The sequence below is a fragment of the Lissotriton vulgaris genome, chromosome 3_1, assembly GCF_964263255.1.
Source record: "Lissotriton vulgaris chromosome 3_1, aLisVul1.2, whole genome shotgun sequence".
NCBI lineage: Eukaryota > Metazoa > Chordata > Amphibia > Caudata > Salamandridae > Lissotriton > Lissotriton vulgaris.
This window is the reverse complement of record NC_141689.1, coordinates 2,049,863,850-2,049,888,127: the sequence shown is the minus strand read 5'-3', so window position 1 is coordinate 2,049,888,127 and position 24,278 is coordinate 2,049,863,850. Positions and strand designations below refer to the sequence as shown.

General features: G+C 44.9%; 1 protein-coding gene across 1 annotated transcript in view; it reads left to right on the top strand.

Annotated features, from left to right (window-relative positions):
• The window catches only part of LOC147728786 (uncharacterized), a 408,842-nt gene extending 384,860 nt beyond the window's left edge, over nt 1-23,982 (top strand). The window contains exon 9 of the mRNA XM_086962560.1: nt 21,517-23,982. Coding sequence (XP_086818686.1) covers nt 21,517-21,633 — 117 coding nt within the window. The 3' untranslated portion in view covers nt 21,634-23,982. The remainder of the gene's footprint in view (nt 1-21,516) is intronic.
• Nucleotides 23,983-24,278: the final 296 nt, after the last annotated feature.

Here is a 24,278-nt window from a genome sequence, read left to right as displayed (position 1 = left end):
AAAAGCCTTTTCTGCATCAAGAAACACCTCGGCAGCTTTCGTTGTGTGCGAATATGGTGAACGAGGGCAAACAAGGTCAATAGATTGTGTGTGGTGCCCATACTGACTTGAAAGACAGGCTGATCCTGGCACAGAGGTCCTGGCAGTAGTAGTATCCGTCTTTTCATTATCACTCATGCCAATGTTTTTTACCATCTATATTTCTTAAGGGTAGAAGTCTATCGTTAGAAGAGTGGTTGCTGTATTTGACTGATTTTGGGAGTGTGATGAGACCTCTTGAAATAAAAAAATTAAAAAGAATGCTTGTTTTCAAATGAATTTGAATGAGGAAGAGAGATTGGCTATCCAAACATTACACACTGATGATATAATGTGGTAATGAAACCCTCTGATAAGGCGAAATTACCTACTAGAGGCTACAACATTCTGCTTGCAATGAGATTATCACTAACGCACAGTATAAGGTTCCTATAACTAACCACATTGCATATTGTGAGATTGAAAGGAAAATGTTTTTTTGTATTTTGAGGAAAACTCTTTTTTTTTAAATGAGAAACTGGTGTTACCGTGTTTTTACCTCCTGAATAAAGCTGACAAACGTCCTATTAATCCTCCAGGCAGATCAATTCCAGCTTCAGATAGCCATCTACTTAAGAAAATACCATGTATATTAACAATTTTTTGTTTCTGTTTATCTCATCTTTGGGCCTGTTTTAGATCTTGGCGGAGGGGAATACTCTGTCAGAAAACATGACGAATATCCCAGCCTCCGTATTAGGATTCCATTATATCCTATGGAGATCATACTACGGCGGACGGGATATCCGTCACGTTTGTGACAGAGTATTCCATCTGCCGGGATCTAAAAAAGACCCTTTGTCCTCATACTGCAGGGGCAGTACTCACTTTCTGAGAAAATTTCACAATATTTGTTTGGAACAAATGTTCATTATGGCTCCACCTGATGTACTGTCTCTGTGTATTAGTATTTAATGCGAGAAAGGACTATGGGCTATGTGTATCAAGCCTTTTTCCCGTTTGCAAACAGGCAGATTCTCAGAATCTACTCGTTTGCAAATGAGAAACAGCCTTTTGGGATGTATCATGTTCTGAGCACTTTACCACTGCTAAAGTGCATTTGCTTCTCCCCTAAAACATATTAACATTGGTGTATTTACAATTGGCATATTTAATTTACTTGAAAGTCCGTTGTAAAGTTGTATACTATATACCCAAGGACTGTAAATTAAATGCTACTTGTGAGCCTGTAACACTGATTGTGCCCCCCAGATAAGTAGTCTTCTAAACATGTCTCAGGCCTGCCAATGCCAAACCTGTTTGTGAAGTTTTACTGCCAATTTGACTTGCCGCTAAAAACCTTTAGCTAAGCCTGAAACTCTCCTGTGGTAGGCCATAGGTAGCCCATAGAGCAGGCTGCTGTGTAATTAAAAGGTATTAATACATGTTTCATCCCAGATAATTCGTAATATCATGCACTCAATGCATTTCAGGCAAAAGAACATTCTCCATGGGTAACTATATTGCAGAGGCATACCCATCAGTAAGCCATCAGCAGTTGTAGTGAAAAACACCCAATTTTATTTTTTTCACTACTGTGAAGCCTACTCCTCCCATAGGTTAACATTGGGAATTCCTTAATACTCTTTTAAGACTGTGTCCTGATTTATATCTTTGAAATGGTCATGGCAAATCCTCTTTTCTGGTAATGCTGGGTTTCATATTACCATTTTAGCAATGCCACTTTAAGAAAGTAGACATTTCGCTGCTCTTACAGCTCTGTGTGCCTGCAGCCTGTCTCTGCAAACAAATGATGGACGGAATGCTGACAATGCAAAATTCTCCCCCAGTCAAAAGATCTGGATTAAATCCATTGTTGTTTTGCCCACTACGCCACCCCAGCGTGGACCCAGCCATATGCAAATCAGTCTTGACCCTGTGCCTCATGGGAACTGTCCAGACCGAACTGCCTGGCCAAGTCCTCCCTGGACTGGAAAAAAGCATCCTAGGACTGGTTTCGGGGTATGTCACCCTTCTTCAGCCAGGCTAGCTTGAATCCAGTGGCACAGTTAGCAAGGAACCCACGTCTGGGCATACCCATCCCACTTAGCGCGAAAGTGTTACAGCAAACAAATGATGGACAGAATGTTGACAATGCAAACATTCTCCCCCAGTCAAAAGATCTGGGTTAAATCCATAATTCTTTTGCCCACTACACCACCCCAGTTTGGACCCAGCCATATGCAAATCAGTCTTGACCCTGTGCGTCATGGGAACAGTCCAGACTGAACTGCCAGGCCAAGTCCTCCCTGGACCAGAAACAATCATCCTGGGACTGGCAGTTCGGGCTGGAATGTTCCCATTGGGCGCAGGGTCAAGACTGATTTGCATATGGCTGGGTCCAAACTGGTGAGCAAAAAAACGATGGATTGAGGCCCAGATCTCTGTACTGGGGTGAATGTATGCCATTGTTCTGCATTCTGTCCATCAATTGTTCTTTTTGCATTTGTCACCCCGAGTGGGACAGGTATGCCCAGACGTGCTCTCCATGCCACTGGAGTCAAGCTATTCTGGCTGATGAGGGCTGAAAGCCCGAAGCCGGTCCTAGGATGCTTGTTTCCAGTCCAGGGAGGACCAGGCCTGGCAGTTTGGGCTGGACTGTTCCCATTAGGCGCAGGGTCAAGACTGATTTGCATATACTGGGCCCAAACTGTAATGGAATGGTAAGCAAGAAAACGATGGATTTAGGCCCAGATCTCTGTACTGGGTTGAATGTATGACATTGTTCTGCATTCTGTCCATCAATCGTTCTTTTTGCATTTGCAGCCTGTCTCCAACACAGGTCTGAGGTAGGTGACAGCTACACTTTGTGCATTTCCTCTAGACAGTCACAAACACAGGAACATCAGGTTTATCTAAGTACTCATCTGCATTTTTATAGCTCGTCCTGGGCAGGAAGGGAGGGTGGGGCTGACACTTATACCTGAATAGGCAATGTTGTGTCCCTACACAATGGGCTGATTACCCTCCACAGCTAGTCTGAAGCCAGAGCTGGTACGGAAGGACTTCTCGGCATTTCAAAGACACTTCTTTGAAGTCACTTCCACTTCAAAGGCACAGCTGGGTACTGGTGCTCTGACCCCACCAAATCAGACACTTCTGGCCACTTTAACTGAACTTTGTCAGAAGTACTGTTGTGTTGCATCAAGGACTGAAACTCTGCTGGCCTGCTGATCTGGAAGACCTACTGTTCTACTGTGCTACTCTGCTGCCCTACTGCCTGCTGCGTTCTGACCCTGCTCAGGGAGAGCTGGACTCTGTCTTGCAGCTGAAGTGATCTCCACAACGGGCTTGTTGCGATGCCTAATTTTTTACTGAGATATAGGGTTATCAACATCTCTACTCCTGCTCCTGTGCTTGGTACACATGAAGTGGACATTGATACATGCACCAGAGAAATCAGTGCATCGCCAGTCTGAATATAAAGGAAATGGATCATCAACCCTGTTACGGGAGTAGAACCGGTGCATCACTCTCAGAATCACCTTGAGAGCCCGACGCATCAGAACCTCACATCGCTGCTGCAGCAGTGTGGAGAGATCGACACAACCCCTCAACTTCATGGAGAAACTTAGCGCATTGCACTTCGGTACCAACGCATCTTGCCTCATCGCCTCATCTTTAGAACTGATGCATCGACACCACTGCGTGGAGAAAAACACATCGCTCGTCTGTATCCTGCATCTTGCTGTTTCTACCAGGATCAAGGTACTCTGTTCACTTTGGTCTGTGTGGCTCTTTTTCCTTGCCATTGCTCAATTGCTGTAAGCCTGAACTGTTGACTTTGTCCTAGTCAAGCATGACCAGTCTTATGGAAGCTGAAGTGAGCCCTGCCATGCTTGTGGACTGTTTGTTAGGTAATGGCCTTGAGTACACTACATCGAAAGTAGTGGAGCTCCAGGCTCACCTGGAGATGTTAGGGTTACCTGAGTGGATCTGTGCAACTGCAAAGTCCATGGCTTCTGTCAAAAACAAATATTATAGATTTTCTGATAAGGTGAGGGCCAGCATTAAGGAAGATGTTCCCAAAATGTTAGAGTTGGGGTAGTAGAACCCTTCAATAGCCCTGGGTCCAGACCTGGGGTACTGTTTCCAAAAGCCTCTCCACCGGGCACCACACCTGAACTCAGGTTCTGTGTAGACTATAGGAGGCTCAATTAGGTCGCCAAGACTGATGCTCATCTCATACCCTGGGCTGATGAGCTGATTTTTACATCAGGGTACTGGCATATCTCCCAAAAGGAGGGAACAAAGGAGAGCTCAGTCTTCTCCACTCCGGAAGGCACTTTCAGTTAAGAGTGATCCTCTTAGGACTCAAAAATGCCCCTGTCACCTTGCAGAGGTTGGTGAACCAGGTCTTTGCTGATATGGAGGCCTTGAGTGCTCCCTATCTGTATGACATAGCTGTCTTAAATAGCAGTTGAAAGGACCACCTTTTTCAACTCCAGGGGAAGTGCTTCAGGATCTGCAATAGGGCAGCCTGACTATCAAGGCCAGTGAGTGCCAGATAGGGCAGTGGCCTGTGATGCACTTGGGGCAGCTGTAGGCAGGGGTAAGGTGCAGCCCTTCCAGGCCAAGGTAGATACTATAATCTCCTGGGTAAGCCCCAAAAGCCAGATTGGGATCAGAGCACTCTTAGGCCTCACTGGGTGCTACAAAAGGTTTGTCAAGGGATATGGTGCCATGGTTGGCTCCTCGACAGAGCGTACTTCTAATAAGCAGTTCATGAATGTGATTTAGACAGAGGCATGCCAAAAAGCATTTGACTCTTAAGTGTACAGCCCCTTTACTTAAGGCCCCTGACTTTTGCAGGGAATGTATTGTTCAGACAGATGCCTCACGCCATGCTATAGGGGCAGTACTTTCACAACTTAATAAAGAGGGCTTAAACCACAGGTAGAGTGCTAATGAGAGAGAAGCTTTTGCTGTGATCTCAGCACTGAAGAAGTTAAGACTATACCTGATTTAGACTGACCACATGCTCCTCATGTGGTTGATGCAAATGAGGAGTTAGAATCCAAAACTGTTGAGGTGGTCCATTTCCCTACAGGGTATGGTCTTCAAGGTGGAATACAGATCAGAGGTAGACCACGCGGTGCTGATGGTCTATCCAGGATTTTCTGCCCTAGTAATGAGAACTCCCTTGAGGTTGGGTAGCTTTTCCCACTTTTAGCTTGGGGGTACACATGCTTGACCTGTCATCCTGAGGGTGGCCTTCCGCCAAACCTTTTGCCTGCTTACCTTCTTTTTGATGCTTTAGGACTCTGAGCACTTTACCACTCCTGACCAGTGCTAAACTGTGTGTGCTCCTCCCTTAAACATGGTAACATTGGTTTATACACAATTGGCATGTTTAATTTACTTGTAAGTCCCTTGTAAAGTGGTATACCATATACCCAGGGCCTATAAATGAAATGCTACTAGTAGGCCTGCAACACTGATTGTGCCACACACACAAGTAGCCCTTTAAACATGTTTCAGGCCTGCCATTGAAGAGCCTGGGTGTGAACATATCCTGGTAGTGAAAATCACTCCAATTCATTTTTCACTACTATGAGGCCTTCTTCTCTCATAGGTTAACATTGGGCATTCCTTAATGCACTCTTAAGCTATAGTTCTTGATTAGAAAGGAGTAGCTATATCATATGTTATATCTATGGAATTGTAATGACAATTCATCTTTACTGATAAAGTAGGATATCACATTACAATTTTAGAAATGCCACTTTTAGAATGTGGACAATACTCTGCTCATATATCTTTGTGTGCCTGAAGCCTGTCTCCAAGGATCCTTCTTTGAAGTAGCTCCCACTTCAAACCACATCTGGGTATAAGCACTGGGGTGCTGACCCCAACAAATCGCAGACTTCTCGACCTGTAAATGAACTCTGTCAGAAGAATTGCTGTACTGCATCAAGGGCTGACACCCAGCTGGACTGCTGATCTGGGAGACCTGCTTGTCTGCCCTGCTGCGCTGCTCTTTGATCCTGCTGGAGGAGAGCTGGGTTCTGCCTTGCAATGAAGTGATCTCCAAGGGCTCCTTGGTTTGCCTCCTGTTGCTTCAGACCCAGGGCTATTAAAGTGTCTACACTTGCTCCTGGGCCTGGTTCACTGGATGTGGACCAAGATATTTGAAACAGGCAAATCACTGCAACTCTGAGCAGAATTTGTGCATCAATTCTGTTGTGGGAGTAGAATCAACGCATCACTCTTGGAAGCAACACATCTCCTTGAGAGCCCAATGAATTGGAGCCGTGCATAACCGCCTCAGCATCCCCTCGACTGCCTGGAGAAACCTGGTGAATTGCACTTTGGAACCAACACATCTCAACTGAATGATTCATCTTCGGAACTGCAGCATCGCCACCACTGCATGGAGAAAATTGATTCATCACCTCGACAGCGGGCTCGACATAGACGCATCGCTCATCAGCACCCCACATGTCGCTGTTGCAACCAGGATCAAGATACTCTGTTCACTGGACCTGTGTAGTTCTGGTCCCTGGCCTGCGCTCCATTGTACATGGCCTGAGCTGTTGACTTTGTCCCGGTTAAGAGTGGCCAGATAACCCCCATAGATGCTCATTGCTGCTGAGCTCTAGAAACACTTCTATTCTTTAAAAATTCATATCATGACTTTTACTTATTTATTTATTGTATTTATAAAGTTTTATATAGCGCGAACTTGATAGATTTTTGCTGTTTTGGTCTTGATATATTTATTTACACAATTGTTGTCTATTTTTCAAAACCGGTGTTGAGTCCTTTCGTCGTGTTTTCATTCTGTTGTAGTGTTGCACAAATACTTTACACATTGCTTCTTTAGATAAGCCCGACTGTTCTGTGGAAAACTACCAGAGGGCGAGGACAGCTTATCTTTTAGTATGTATCTGACTTACCCTGGCTAGGACTGTGGTTCCTGCTCGGACAGGGTGCATACCACAGCCAACCAGAAACCCAGTTGCTTGCATACCTGCTTTGCCCCGAAATCATTACACAGATTTACTCATGGGCTGGTGGGAGGAGCAGGTTGTCTGGACTGGGGCCAACAAGGAGGTTACCAGACATATTCTCTTTTGCATTAGGTAAATCGAAAATCTTTTCATTGTATATATATATATATATATATATATATATATATATATATATATATATATATATATATATATATATATATATATATATATATATATATATATATATATATATATATATATATATATATATATATATATATATATATCTCAGAGGTGTAACTGTGGTTTAGTCATTAAGTTATACTATCTATAGGAAAGGTAACTATTATTATTGAATTTGTACTAAACTTTGTAAATAAAAGTAAATTCACTTAGGGTTCTTAATAGCAACTTTCGTGCAGATCTGTTAAACGGGGACCTAAAAGTAGTGGGGGGCCAAAAGTGAAATTTCCTATTAACTCCCACAGGAGTTAAAATGGGAAATTCTTTGCTCCTCCATACAGAAAAAACAGTTCACAGAATTACATCAAACAAAGCATGTAAACAGAACTTTATTCAAAGTAGTGCTTTAATTTGGTTTAGTGCAAACCTGTTCTATAGTTTTTTGAGATGAGGTGAATTCACATAACAATTTCTGATGCAGTCGCCATTACCCATCAAGGAGCACAAGCACCATGTTTAGAAAAAAAAAAGAAAATTAGGCATAAGGTGGCACATTTAACCTATTCTGAACCCCCCAGGCCCATGTAGGGTGGGGAGGTTTAGAAACTTCCCTGGTGATAAAAAAACGATAAGGATTTTTTTATTGTGTTTATTCATGAATCTAGTATATTTATTCAGTGCCCTACTGCTGCGATAAGCCAATGACCACATGTAGTGTTTGTCTGCACATTGCAGAGTGGGAGTGGGGCATTGTAGCAGTCCAGGACCAGCAGCCAACACAAGTTATGCATGGGAGCAGCTAAAGTTGGCTGCCTGTGGAAAATTGAGCACACACAGGGGTGAGCACCCAAATGCGTATGGCCAAAATTGATGCATAGTGTGGGTTGGCCACCCATGAAGGATTGGCTCCCTGCAGAGTGTTGAGGCCCTGCAGCCAACATTTCTTCTGTAGGAAAGTGGCTTATTAGTAGGTAGGATTATTCCACCTCAGCTAGTAATAATGCCACAATCACTAATAGGTCCAGTCAAGTTTCAATCAATTAATCCTTGCTGAAACCTTGGTAGTTTAGCTAACAAACAATCAGACTTAGCTTGGGAGACAGGAATGTGTAAAGCATTTAATACCACAAAAATAGTAATAAGTAGAAGACACAACACAATAAAAATACAACACAAATTTATAAAAATAGAGAATGTTTTTATTTTCAAAACAACATAAAAATGATAAACATCCAATTTAGAGAGCCTAGAAATATGCATTTTCAAAGATTAAATAAAAAATAGTGCATTCTAGCACCAAGAAGCTTTGGGTCGGATAGAGGGCTAGGTCCTGGTCAACAGTTTACTTTCAGATGTAGGACTTGATTTAGATCTTGGCGTACGGGTTACTACATCACAATGGTGCCGGATATCTTGTTTGCCAAAATATAAATCCCATTCTATCCTATCGGATTTTTATTTTGGTGGACAGGATATCCGTCCCCATTGTGACAGAGTAACCTGTTCACCAAGATCTAAATCAGGCCCTTAGTATTTTTTTTAAGCTTTTCTCTAAACGGCAAGTCCTCGGGTTCCTCCGATCAGAGTTCAGTTTGATAACTGCAGCCTGCTGCAATGTGATGCCTCGATGAGCCTGAGCCTCTGGAAGCCTTTGTCCTCGATGTTCACAGCAAGGAGCACTGGAGCTTTCAGCAGGACAAACCAGCTAGTCAAATTTGCGAGTCAGCAATGCGGCTGACTCTCGACTTCGAACCAGTCTCCTCCTGGAACGTTTCTGGAAAACTTTGTTGAAAGTTTCCAAACTTTGATTGCTTGAAGTTCCTTGTTTCCTTTGGGGGGGAATAGGAGTCGAGTTGCACCAACCAAATGGCGCAGAGACTCTGAATTGCCTCTTGGGTGGGGCTAGTACTCAATTTATCACAAAGCAACTACACTGTCAAGGAACATACAGTTACATCTGGTCAGCTGGGGAGATCCTTTATTTGGCTGGCAGGTTTCTTCATGCAGCGCTGTTTTACATGTTTCTGATCAGGGAGTCCACTCCTTTGAGTCAAGCAAAGTCCTTTCTTGATGGAAGCATGCGAGTGCATCAGGTGCAGTCTTTCTGAGTGCAAGCCCTCTGTGGTGCATCAGGTCAATGCTTCTTATTCTTTTGTTCCAGGCAGTGTGAAGAGCTTCTGCAGCTCTGCATATGAATCCTCCATTCTGGGCTTGCAGGAGGGGGGACACCTTAACAAATTGGAATGCTGCTGCCCCCTCCCTGCTCTGACCACTGTAGCATATTTGTGACTTGGAATGCATTATTTTCCCAAAAACAAAACAGAGAAAATCTTTTCTCTCTGTGTGTGTCTGTGTAGGTGTGGCTAACAACTGACTACAATCTCCTCCAACATCCCCTCTACTAATTTACTTAGGTGGGATCCCACTTGGCTAATGATCATGAAAGTGGGGGAGGTGGGTCCTGTGACATCTGTTTTCAGCAGAGGCTTCTGTCTTTGAAGTCCTGTTCATCTACCCACACCCTTCTTCTCACTGGCTTCTCCAGGAAGCACATATTCCACAGAATGGCTGTATTTTTGCAGCCCCAGGCCTCTTCACACCTACTCAGGTAGCAGCTTGGCTCAGACTGTGAAAAGGCTGACCAATCATAAGAGGCTGCTATAGGCCTGCTTTAGGTAACTTTGGGTAGTAAGCTCTAAAACAACTTTCCTGTAATTGTTATAATAAATCTGACCATTGCAAGTTATTTTTAAACTTTTAATGATATTGCTAGCTCGCTCCAATTAAAAGATACTTACTTATGCCTATTACCCCTCCTGGGCTATAGGGCATCAACAAGGGCTCCCCGGTTACCTCTGTCCTGGGTTTTTATTTCAATTTGATTCAAGGTGTAACCAATCTCCTTGCATTCAGCCCCGAGGCCTCTGAGCCAGGTGTTTCTTGGCCTTCCCCTTTTTCTTTTTTCTTTTGGGTTCCAGGTCAGAGCTTGCCTGGTGGTGTTTGATGTGGGCTTATGGAGGGTGTGACCTATCCAGCTCCAGTGTCTTTTCATGAGTTCTTCATGAGCAGGGAGCTGCTACAGGCCGTTGTTGCTGATGGTGTTTGGCCAGCAGATTTGGAGAATTTTCCTTAGGGAGGTTTCGATGAAGGTCTAGACTTTGTTGGCAGTGGTCACAGTTGTCCTTCAAGTTTCAGAAGGACTGATTTTACGTTGGTGTTAAAGAGCCTGATCTTTGTTTGCATCGTTGGTTCCTTGGAACTCCAGATCTTCTTTAGCTGAATTAATGCAGCCCTTGCTTTGCTAATTCTTGCCTTCACATTGGTGTCTGTGCTGCCCTGCTTGTCAATGACACTGCCCAGGTAGATGAAGGCCTCAACCTCTTAGAAGTTGAAGTTGAAGTTGAAAATATTTGTAAAGCGCACTGTGACCAAGCGGCTTCCTGGCGCTGAAAGATAGACAGTGTCAGATGGAGGAGGCAACCAGGGAATTACAAGGTTGTGAAGGCTTGGGCATACAGATGGGTTTTGAGCGCCTTACGGAAGTGAGGGTAAACAGTGATGGACCTGATGGTAAGTGGAAGACTGTTCCAGAAGCAGGGTGCAAGAATAGAGAATCTGGTACCACCAGTTCTGGACTTACGGAAACGGGGGACACTGAGGAGTGCCTGGCTGGAGGAGCGAAGATTGCGACTGGGGTGGTAGTGGGTGATCATGGAATTAATAAAAACAGGGGCAGTACGGTCGGGGCATCCCATCTTGAAGAGAATTCTCTGCAGCATGGAAAGCCAGTGGAGGGACTTGAGGAGGGGGGTGGTATGATGGGACTTGGGAAGCTGATGGACAATTCTGGATGGTCTGAAGGCGTCGGAGCTCAAAGGCAGGAATGCCCGCCTACAGGCAGTTCCCGTAGTCCAACCGTGAGAGAATCATAGCCAAAACAATTATTTTAAGGGCATCAAAGGAAAAAAAACGGGAGATCTTGCGGATAATCCTAAAGGACAGGAAGCAGAATGATACAACAGAGCTAACATGGGGACGCATGGAGAGGTCCTGGCTAATTTTGATGCCCAGGGTTCTGACTGTTACCGAAGGAACCGGAGGGGGGCCGAAGATGGAAGGCCAAAAGGCCGGAGTCCAGGGGCTGATGGCGCCGCCAGTCAGGACTAACTCCTTTTTGTCCGGGTTAAGCTTGAGGTGGTTTTGGTTCATCCAGTCAGAAATAAAAATAAGTACAGATTGGAATTTAAGAAGAGAATCAGGAGCAGGGGAAAGGTCAAAGACAAGCTGAAGGTCATCTGCGTAATTGTACACAGAGACCTCCATGCTAAGCAGAGAAATGATGACGGGATAGATAAAAAGATTAAAAAGAAGAGGAGATAGAGAGGAACCTTGGGGAACCCCGCAAGGCACGGACCGGGGGTGGGGGGGAGGCAGAAAAGCCGGAGAGACGAACGGCCTGCGTCCTGCCTTGGAGAAATGAAGAGAGCCAAGAGAGGGCAGTGCCCTGGATGCCCGCTGCCCTGACACGGTCGAGAAGGATGGAATGGTCGACCGTGTCAAAAGCAGCAGACAGATCAAGGAGCACCAAGGCCTGGGGAGAGTTGGAATCAGCCTTGCTCTTCAGCTCATCAAGAACAGAAATGACCACCGATTCGGTCGAGTGGACCGGGCAAAAGCCAGCTTGATGAGAGGCTAAAAGATGATTGTCCTCTATATAGGCCGACAGGCATGAGGTGATGTGGCTCTCCAAGATCTTACTAAGATAAGGGAGCAGGGAGATGGGCCTAAAGTTAGCAAGGAGAGTAGGGTCAGAGCCCGTTTTTTTTAAAAATAGGAATGACTGTGGATGATTTAAACAGAGATGGAAATATACCCTGGGAGATGGATGCATCCCTCAATATACGAGCCGGTCCACAGTCAGCGGGGGAACCTGACTTGTCCTTCCCGAGCAGGACAAGGAAAGATTCCTTCGAGATAAGAGGATAATGATCGAGGTAGTAGAGCAGTGGGGGAAGGGGAGCAGCAGGAAGGAGAGAAGATGGTGGGGGAATGTTCCCTTTGATATTAGCAATCTTCTCGAGAAAAAAGTAGTTCAGGGAAAGGCAAAGAGATTGGGAAGGGACGGGATTAAGGTTAACTCTGTCAGATGCGGCCAAATTATGAACGATGGAGAAGATCTCCTTAGATTTATTAGCTGCTGATAGAATTTTGCCCGAAAAGTATTCCAGCTTGGCTGAGAGGATAGCTCTCTTGTAGTTTTTTAGGAGAGACCTGTATCGGTCCCTCAAAAGGGGGCAGTAGTTGCGCCTCCACTGACGCTCTGACTGTCGGAGGGCCAATTTAAGGGCTTTAAGATCACTGGTAAATCATTTGTTGGCTTCGTGGAGACAACAAGCCTTGACCCTTCTGAGGGGGCGACCAGGTCACAGGAAGAGGATAGCCAGGAGTTAATAGCGTCGACTTGAGGATCAAGGGGTAGGTCAGATAGATTGGGAAGGGAGGTCGCCAGGGAAGAGTGGATGGTGTTAAAATCCACCCGGTTCCAGTTACGTGCTAGGACGTTCTTGGGCAGAGGGAGCGTGTCAGTGACTGAGAGATCAATAGAAAAGGAAACAATCGAGTGATCCGACCAGGTGCAGCGAAGAATGGTAGTGGAAGATATAGTTCGACCGGTTGACCATATCTGGTCAAGAATATGGCTATGGACATGAGTGGGGGCGTGAATATGAGGGGTAAAATTAAAACAGCGGAGCATATCGGAGAAATCTTTAGAGGTCTGATCTTCCCTAGGGTAACCAGGCCAATAATTGAAGTCACCCAGTAAAAGAACAAGCAAGAGTGGCCAACAAATCTTGCAAAGCAGGCACAAAGTAGGGCATGTTTTGGGGAGGGCGGTATAGAAGAACTATGGTAAGAGGAGCCAGGAGGTTCGTTGAGCGGGCGACAGTCCACATTGGGTATAGGAGGATAGGCCAAGGGTTGGAACTGGAGGTGAGACCGAACGATCATGGCCACATCTCCACCAATTTTCCCATCAGGACGATCTGCCCGAAGGGCATAGTAGGGAGCGGGTAGTGCAGATAGGACGTCGGGCATGGAATCAGTAGAAAACCAAGTTTCCGTGAGGAGCAGAAAATCAGGAGACTCAGTGTCGAGGAGATTAAACAGTTCCAGTTGGTGTTTGGCAGCCGAGCGAGTATTAAGGAGGTAGGTGGGAGCCGAAGTGGGCAGAGGGGAAGGGGGGATGGGGAGACGCGCCGGGGGAGAGACAAGTTTGGGCTTAGGCGATGAGATAGTAATGGGAGTGGGAGAAGGGGTTGAAATGCCAAGGGCTACAATGCGTTCAAGCGTTGGAGGGCTAATGGACCAATTGCCCTGAAGGGCAAAAAGCTGCGCAGAAGTGTACAATAATAGAGACGCAGGGTCAGTGGCCCCTGGTCACGGTCGGTCGTGGACAGGCGCAGACGGGCTCACCTTTGGCGCGCCCGCTGCGCCCGCCCGCTGCGCTTCCGGGAGGGAGGTGCCATTTTATAGTGGTCAGGGTGGGAGGGCCGAGCAAGTAATCTGCTCGCCCTCTGACTCACCCAAGATGGCGCTGGTGTTTCTCTGTGCACCGTTTAATCGGCTGCTGTGGCCCCAGCTTCAAGCGCAAGCATGAGCTGCCGAAGGTAGGAAGTGCTCAGGGGATAGTTTCCCGAATTAGTGACACACAAAATACAATTTTACAATTTTTTAAAGTTTCGTTTTTTTTAAAAAAACACTGTTCCCGGCTCACGCCTCAGGAACCATGCGAAGGATCTATCAATGGGGAGGATGCCGAGTAAATAGGCTTTAATAGTGGTCAGGATGGGAGGGCCGAGCAAGTAATCTGCTCGCCCTCTGACTCACCCAAGATGGCGCTGGTGTTTCTCTGTGCACCGTTTAATCGGCTGCTGTGGCCCCAGCTTCAAGCGCAAGCATGAGCTGCCGAAGGTAGGAAGTGCTCAGGGGATAGTTTCCCAAATTAGTGATACACAAAATACAATTTTACAATTTTTTAAAGTTTCGTTTTTTTAAAAAAACACTGTTCCCGGCTCACACCTCGGGAACCATGCGAACGATCTATCAATGGGGAGTGCATTTATCTGCAAAAGTAACTGCAGTTGTGCTGCCAGTGTTAGCCTTGGCCAAGTTGTACCCCCGCATACTCAGTGAGTAGCACTGATGCTAATGTCAGCAGCTAACAGAGATTTGATTGGATGGGGAGCCCAGGGTCCCAGAATCATCACAGCGACCTTCTGCAAAGAAAAAGAGGATCAAAATGAATGTTTTCCAAGTGCTATGCATCTACAACTGACAGCAAAGAAGAGGAAAAATAACAATTTTGCAGCAGACTCCAGTCCATCCTAGAGAAATACCTCAAAATAGACAGCACCATACTAATGGGGGGTCTCAATGGCAAGATTGGAAGTGACAACACTGTGTACGCAGAAGTCATTGGCAACCATGACCTTGGTGACATGAACGAGAATGGTGAAAGGCTTGCAGATCTCTGTGGCCAGAACAGTCTGGTGATAGACAGTAATGTATTCCCACACAAAAGAATACACATGGCAATGTGGGTGTCACCAGACCATTCAACAAAGAATCATATTGACCCTGTCTGCATTGCCAAGAGGTTACAGAGGTCCCTGCTGGATGTGAGAGTGATGAGAGAAGCAGACATGACAGAGGATGCAGAGACCCAGTAGAATGTCAGTGGGAGAAGATCAAAGAAACAGTGACACCAACCTGCCAGGAGGTACTGGGTCACAAGGAACACCAGCATAAAGAATGGCTCTGCACTGAGACTCTCCGCAAAATGCAAGAGAGAACGAGAAAGAAATCTGAAGTCAACACAAGAGCAGAAAAAGGAAAGGCTTAATGCGAATACACTAAAACCAACAAGGAAGCAAATAAAAACTTAGAGCCTGTAAGTGAAGATTCAACAATGGTCTTCCCACAGAAACCCAGGTAGCAGCAAGCCATGGCAACTTGAAAGAACTCTACAACATAACAGGGAAACTCTCCAGCAGATACAGCAAGCCAGAAAGACCTGTTAAAGACAAAGTTGGGAAGACAGTCATGGGTAATGAAGGCTAACACCGAAGGTGGGTGGAGCACTTTGAAGGACTTCTGAACCAGCCCATGCTGCAGTGTCCGCCAGACATCCAGCCAGCTGACAAGGACTTGCCCATTGACTGCAGCATACCAACCAAGGAAAATGATAGGAAGCCATAAAACATCTGATAAATGGGGAGGCAATAGGACCCGACAATCTTACTGCAGAGGCACTAAAGGCAGACATTGAAACATCAGTAGATATTCTCCACCTCATGTTTCGAAGAATCTAGGATGAGGAAAAGATGCCTTCAGACTGGAATCAAGACATCAAGATCCCAAAGTAGGGTTACCTTAGTAACTGCACAGACTACAGAGGCATAACTCTTCTATCCACCCACGGCAAAGTGTTCAACAGAGTCTTCATGAACAGAATGAAGAAACACGTTGATGCACAGTTGTGAGATCAACCAGCTGGTTTCTGCAAAGATAGATCCTCTATACACTAGATTGCAACACTGCGCATCATCGTTGAGCAGTAGAGGGAATGGAACTACCCCCTAAATGCCAACTTCATACACTATGAGAAGGCATTCAACAGTGGCCTGAGAGCCCCTTTGGAAACTCCACCACCACTACGATGTGCCAGATAAACTTGTGAGTATCATCAAGACTCTTATAAGGAAATGACCTGCAAGATAGTCCATGGAGGATAACTCACATAGGCCTTCCAAGAGTGGACCATAGTCCGCCAGGGTTGTTTGCTCCTGCCTTTTCCCCTTTTTGTTGGCCATAGACTGGTTCATGAGGACATTCATAACAAAGAGAAGAAATGGGATCCAGTGGACACCTTCAATGTAGCTTGACGACCTGGACTTTGCAGATGACCTTGACCCTACTCTTCCATACCCATCTCAGGAGAAGACAAACAAGGTGGCAGCCACGGTTGTATGTGATTTAATAGAAAAATGATTTCATGGAATACCATTACTGAGAAACCATTTAATCTAAATTGTTTAATGGAAATTTTTAGAATGACTAGCATTTACGTTTTCATAGACACCAAATCATAGAAAGTCTTTTTGGTTGAAATTGGCCTTTGAATGCTTATTTATTATGTGAAAATGCAATGGATAAAGGTCTGTCAGAAACATTTTTGTTGGAGATATTTATTTCAGTGCTTTACTTCAGGGGACATTGTTTCATATTTATAATATCTACAATGTCAGGCATTTACTTCTCTGAATCATCACCACCTGTAAACACCATCAATCCCTGCCCGCTAAAACCCCTGACCACACCTAAACCATGATCATCCCTGAAGCCTAAAAGCCCTTTCTACCCCAAACATCACTCACGACCCCTAACCCCACTCATCCTGTAACCTAAAACCCCATTATATGCCTAAACCCCACCGATCCCATACCCTTTAAAACACCGCAGCATATCCAAGCATTACCCTTTCTCAAACTTTAAAAAACCCTCACCATCCTTAAACACCAGCCACCCATTACCAATAAGAACTCATCACCCATACTACTCATCCCTGAGCCATAGAACCCCTTTCTACATCTAAACTCCACCCATCCCTTAATCCTTAAAACTCCTCACCACTCTAAACTCCACCCCATTCTGAACCCTAAAATCTCCTCACCACCCCAGCTGCTACCCATAATGGAAGCCTAAAAATCCTCACCAACCCTAAACTCAACCCATCCATGAACCCCAAAACGTCTTGACATCCATGCACTCTCCCCTTCCCTAAAACCTAAAAACACCTAACACACTTAAACATCACTCATCCCCGAACCCTAAAAAGCTCTCACCATTTCTGCACTGCACCCATCTCTGAACCCTAAAAACCTAATTCTATGCCCAAATGCCAATTATTTCTGACCTCTAAGAAGCCTCTAATCAGCCTAAACATGATCCATCCTTAGCCCATAAATCCCACAGTATTTCTAGACTCCAACCAAGTTTAATGTAATTTTGGATTTTCTTTAGAATTATGTTTACTTTAAATGCAAAATGTTTCATTAAAAATGGTTTACCATGATTTGGTTTCCTTCATTGTGGTTTCTATGTATTTGTTTCTCTGTGAATTCACCTACTGCCGGCAGCCACATCAGCACAATGCAAAGATAGACTTCATAAAATTCATTAAATCCTTCCGCGTGTTAGCCTAAAGGGCTAGAAGCACTGCACTAGGGAAAAACAACATTGGCTGTTTAACCCTACCAGGACACGCAAAACATCTTATATTGGCTCTGCTTTTTATAACAATGAACCCTACCATTGTCTTACCTAGGGCAGACCTTAGAGGTGACTTATAGGTAATAAAAAGGTAGCTTTGGTCGTTGGAAGTACTTTTAATTCGAAATTCGAATTTGGACATAGTTTTATTTAAAAACCAGTTTGCAATGTATTCCTGGCTTTGAAATGACACCAGACTCCACAGCAGTGCATACTTAGTGTCTTCCCGTATCTCCCTGCCATCTATAGGAAGACACTTGTACAGGCCCTGGTGACCAGTCGTCTGGACTACTGTAACGGCCTGCTGACATTAGCAAACGCAGATGCTGTAGGTCGTTTGCAGGTAGTCCAGAACACAGCAGCAAGACTGGTCATGAGTGCACCAGCCAGGACTCCCTCTAAACCCCTGCTGAAGGAACTGCACTGGCTTCCCATACGGCAGCGTATCAATTTTAAGATATGCTGCACGGTTCACAAATGTCTCTACGGAGCAAGCCCTAAATATCTGTCTCAATCCCTTGAGCTGTATCAGCCCAGCAGGTCTCTCCGCTCTAGCAACCAAGCCCTTCTAAAGCCCCCTGCAACTAAGAAATACAGACAAGGAGATCGTGCTTTCTCCGCAGTTGGACCTGCTTTATGGAACAAACTTCCCACTGATGTAAGAATGACTACCAACCACCTGTCTTTTAGAAAGACACTAAAGACCCTTCTTTATCAAGAAGCATTCTTGTCAAGTTAACTTCCATGATACACTACCTGTCGTTCTATAGCTGGCAAAGCGCGGAGATACCCTTACAGGATTGATTCCTGCGCTATAGAAGAAATTAAAATAAAATAAATAAAATAAAATTAAGACCACGGAGTCTCCAAACCTATATGCCCTTCCATATACTAGAAACTTACTGGTAGATTCTCTTTGCCAATTAGAATTACACCATTTACACCATTTACCATGTACTTTTAGAGGACTGAGCATTGGCCCTGGGCCTGGTTAGTAGAGACCAGGCCACTTTCAGTGTCAGAAACCACCAGCATCAGTTAAAAAATGGGGGTGATCAGGGCAAAATGGGTGGTTTGCCTACAGCTGCACTCAACCAAAGGCTGCACAAAGCGGGGATGTATGACGGTACAACGCGTACCGTCACAACGCGTGCTTTAACAACGCGTCCCTTACAACGCAAGTCGTTACCACGACTTGCGTTGGGGGCGCAGATTGAGAATAGTATAATTTACTATTCACCAGTCCCCGTGGACACTAGGGAAGGTGTTGGAATAGTAAATATACTATTCTTAATCCTCTAGCGCCCTTCAGCGCAAGTCGTGGTTACGACTTGCATTGTAATGGACGCGTTGTTAAAGCCTTGCGGAGTAAAATCCGCGTGGTAAAGGATGTTTCCCGCAAAGCGGTGGTTGGCTGCCCATCAATTGTTGGTTGCAGGGCCTGACCGGAGGTCAAACCACACTGTTCACGGTCAAACTCTGTTCACTACAGGTCTTGGCCAGCATGGACAGTTATGCCAAGGGGGGGTGGGAGGCCAGGCCCTGCAGCCAACACCCACTGCACAATGATAAAGGCCTTGTGCAACTGAGTTAGGCTGCATGTGAAGGATTGGATGCAGCGCCAGGCCAGAGGTCAGATAGACCCTATGGCTAGTACCCCATTTGACACAGCTGAAGGCCTTGTGCAGTGGAGTTGGACGCATTAAATTCTTGGAGTAATAATAATAATAATAGGACATTTATAAAGCGCATGGCTGCACAAAACTGTGTATCCCCGCGCTAACTGCTGACAAACAACTCTCATGGGAAAAAGAGCCGGAAAAGGAGACCAAAAAGGAATTATTGCGGAAAGAGGTGAGTTTTTAATTTAGCTCTGAATAGAGTTTCCGAGGGTTCCATTCGCAGATGCACTGGGAGGGCATTCCAATGCTTCACTGCTAAGTAGCGAAAGGATCTACCCCCCATTTTTGCTCTGGAAATGCGGGGAAGTTTGAATTGTGTCATACCAGATGATCTTAAGTCTCTGATCGGTCGATGGATGGTTAGGAGACTTCTGAGGTAGGTAGGTCCTTTATTGTGGGCAATTCGATGGGCGTAGCAGAGGCTTTTAAATCTGATTCTTTCCCTAACAGGGAGCCAGTGAAGTTTGGAAAGGGCAGCCTTGGAAGAGGTTCTTTTTGGAAGACCCAACACCATGCGAGCGGCAGTATTTTGAATACATTGTAGCTGGTGTAAAAGATTCTGGTTCAGGCCTAAGAGGAGAACGTTACCGTAATCTAAGTGAGGCGTTATTAGAGCGTGAACAATGATTTTTCTGGCTCCAATAGGAGTAAGATCAATGATTTTCCGCAGGGTTTTTAGCGTGCCAAAGCACTTGCCTGTTATTTTGCTAACTTGGGATTTACCCGAAAGGTCTGATTTAAGAATATCACTGAAAAAAATAAAGGCCATCCCACTTTCCAACCCCTGGCGACCCAGGAAATCCTGGACGCAGAATTTGGCATGAGACCAGGCCTTATGCCCAATCTCACTGCTCATGGCCAAAGGCTCTAAGCAGCGAGTTGAACACATAGAAATCTTTGTATATGATCGAGAAATCCCCAATCTTCACTGAAAAATACCCAAAGATTCATGGTTAGCTTTGCCCACCACTACCTAGACAGAAGTTACAATTCTGCCAACATAGCGGATGATGCTTTAACAGTTGTTTTTTACTTTACATTCTCATACTTGCAGTTTTAGTTTTCTAGTGAGGAGAGTGCCAGAATGCAATGTAAAAGAACGGAACTTAATACTCGGCTCATACCTCACATGGGCAAAAGGAGACCTTTGCATAATTGTAACTCAGCTCTGTACCATGTACAACCATCCCAAATTTCCATGAGAAAGCCGACGGACGTTCAGCATGCCCCTGAAATGCACACAGTAACCCGAAATATCTTTTAACTTAAAAAAACACCTGTTCCACATGTTTACATGAAAGGAACAACTTAATTATCCATCCCCTAAAATAACTGCCACTCAGTATGAAATTCGTCATTTCTTTTTTCTATGTCGGCCTGCTGCAAAATTGTGTGTCCCTTCTCTATCCTTGTCATCTCTCTCTCAGGGGTAGCTCCTCCGCTAGGGCGGAGGAGTGTTGCCCCACTGTTCTTTGAGCAGGAAAAATAAAATAATAACATAGTTCAAGCTGGGTTAGGGTGGGGCGGGGCTAGAGGCACAGGTGGAGGAGTGGTTTGCACACTCCAAGTGCGCATGACTGCTAGGCCGGCCGGCCGTCATGGCCTGGCCAAACAGTCATGCACAGTTTGCATGTTCCCCATCAGGCTGCAGTACACAGCCTGGAGGGTAACATGCCTTGGCCCCTTTTTCCTATCTGAGCACCGATCCACGGGCTCAGACCAATCACAACTCTGCATTGCAGCATTGTGATTGGCTTAGGGGAGCAAGCCACAATGCTGCATTACAGATTGTGATTGGCTTTGGGGATACTGGGTGCTTCCTAGTTCTGTATCTCCTGGAGAAGTTCAGGAGGGATGCGGCCAGCAAAAGAGGTAAGTGGCATTTATTTTTTACTATTTTGTCCCCTCCCCTTCGTGCTCCCTACCCAGGCCCCACTGCCCTCATTCCCTGCCAGACGCTACTGCTATCTCTGTTTGGATTTGGAGAATCAGGTGACATTAGATAATGGGTAATATGGCCCAAAGTATAAGGAGGAATATGCTAATGCCCTTTAGTGTGAACGTCACTCTTGGCCATAGATCCAGAGGCAAAATGAAAATAGGAGCTGCCCAGGGGTTGTCACTTGCACCTTTCGAATTGAATTCCTGAAAACTTCATCTAGCTAGTAAAGAGGGAAACCAAAAATGTGCAATATTAAACTAGCACCTTTAACGATCCAGATGTTAATGACTTTGCATAAAATCACTTGTGACTATGTTTTGTTTTACATGTTTTGTTCCCAAAGGTGGAAGATGGCCTTCTTTATGCCGCTTTAAATTTGGACAATCCCAAAAGAAAGGAATCCAGAGCCCAGCCTTTGCCTCAGGAAGAAACCGTCTACTCAACAGTGAGGACGAAATAAGACAACTTGGAAAATGGCACTCTTGGCGTGTGTTTGTAAATATTTAGTGTTGTTCTGCTGAAAGTACAAATGACTGAACCTAACATATAAACCCATTCATTGAAAATGCATTCCTTTGCTGAGAGGTTGAGTTGGCCACCTCTTAAATGATCCACCCAACTGCACCCGTGTAGGAACTCTTCAGAATCTCACTCCCCTCAGCATTTAACTCACCTATCGCATCAATGTAGCCACTGTTGGAGTCTTCAGGTCCTTATTCAAAAATTGGGACCGGATGTCTTGATTCACAGTTTGTCTTTACTCCACTCACTTTCCTTTATGTGCACATGATTAATCACTAACAAAACACACTATTTGGCTTTCCAACACACACTATAGCCACACCCACTCTCACAGCAACCCCTGCATCCAATACTCTAATCTACCTTACTGATCTCTGCACACACATACTCTCACCTGACCCTGTGCTTTCTTCCTCAAGCATTTATCCACCTTTTTTCTATACACTGATGTCACCTCATTGCCAGCATCTCTTTTTTGGCTTCTCCAACAACTTTCACTCTGGCGAAGTACAGATCTTCTACCCCTTCCGATGCTCCACCCTCATCTCCCTTCTTATAGATATCCCCAACATTGAACTGTCTGCCCCTCAAACGATAAATTAATCGGATACTGGAATAAGTTACTTGCAGGCATCGGGTTCCCATGTTTCCTATCTTCTTTGAAGTTACACTTTAACACCCTGTTCCTCCACCAGGAACTCCAATGTGCAATTTAAGGCTTACATCCTTTATCACCTCCACCCTACTGCAGGTAGGTCCCAGTTATTCAGTATCAATATTATGTGCACAGATCACCAATTTCATATTGATAAATGTCTGATAAATTTTGTGGCCCACATTAACCCCTCACCTGCCTCCATCCGTCTCCATGGATAATATCATCAGCTTGACTACATGAACCCTTTTCAACCTCAACCAAGACACCTTCTCACCCCTGCCACCACCAAGCTGGCAGTGTTCAAACTTCTTGACCTGGTTTCAAGGCAGCATGTGGCACCTCACCTTTTTACCCTACTGAGGTACCTGCAACATGAGCTTTGCGACCCACTAATAACAATACCTATCTATGCCTGTACCACCCTCTTCTCCATTTAGGTTTAGGTCCTTTGGACAGCTTGGATGTTTCAATTGCATCCTCTTGCCAGCGAATCTACCCTTGATACAATCAGTTCATCCTTAGTACCCATCTTGTTGCACATCTGCCCAGCAGTCTCGAGGCTCTCTATGTAAGCCAGCATTTAATTATGATGTGAAAATGCAATCTGAAACTATCAACTGAACTTTGATACCACTTTGTTGTACCACTGTATTACTATTTACAGAATATTTGTTCAAAAGTGTTTATTTCAAATAAATACCAGTGATATTGAGATTTTTGGGGAACATGTTTATCTGGTGAAATATTTTCTGTGCTACATCTGGCCAGCAGCCCCTCTGTAAAGGAATACAGAGCCACACCCTAAAGTATCTAGATGACATATCTTTGCCGGAGATGAAGGATACTTCAAAGGAGTATGTGATGGAATACTTAACTTGAGCACAAATGGTCATGAGGACTTTTGGCTTGTTTTTTTCTTATGTTACTATTGATTATTTTATTTAACATATGCCACACAGTAAACATGATCATGATCGAAGAACAAACTGATGCTGGTCGCTGAAAACGATGCAGAACTTAAACAACCAGGTGCAACTGTCTGTTATACAAGCTGTGGAATATATCAGCAAAAAAACATAAAGCCACAATTGTAGATTGGTAAAAGAAGGCCTGGCATGGTTGAAGTAGAATAGATTAAGAAATGCAGAGTCGTTTAAAATGTTGGATAACAAAAATGTGATTTAAGCCAGAATGCATAGGCGTCAACAAAATTTATGATAAGATATGTGAACTATGGAATCAAGATTACACAATCAAGAAAGAGAAACAAAAACAGCAGCGCAACATTTAAAAAAAGTATTAGCAATCCCAATAGGGCTGGTTTTATTACAGAGAAACAAAATTACAGCCTCACACAAACAGCAAACATAGAAGAAAACCTGCAAACTCTACAGGCAAACATGCACCAGCAAGAATTGTAAAACAGTCACACATGCTCAAACACACACATGTGCAAACAAACATCACCAAGTTACACATTGTTATATAGTGGATAATTCACAAATGAAGGAACTAAAGTAAAGTCAATTACACATGATAATTCATTGGTGTGATACACGTATAATGCAGTGACAGGTCAAAATGGGAAAAGATGGGATTAACATTCAACCCACACCACGTACCACCGTTGTGTCACGCAACGGCGGCGTAAACGTGTCGCATCCCTGCGACCCATTTACAACGTGACGCATCTACGCAGATGCGTCACGTTGTAAAGCTCTGCGCCACATGTGGGCGTTCCCGGCGCAGGGTGGGCGTTCCGGGGCAGGTGCGCCTCACAAAAGTGCCTGCCTGAAATCTACAAGATTTCACACAGGCACTTTTAGGCCAATGCTGCGTCAAGACCCTGCGCCTGCTTGAAGCAGGCGTAAGGCTTGACGCAGCATTGGACAGATAGTGCCCCCCAGAGCATTGCTGGAGCTGCG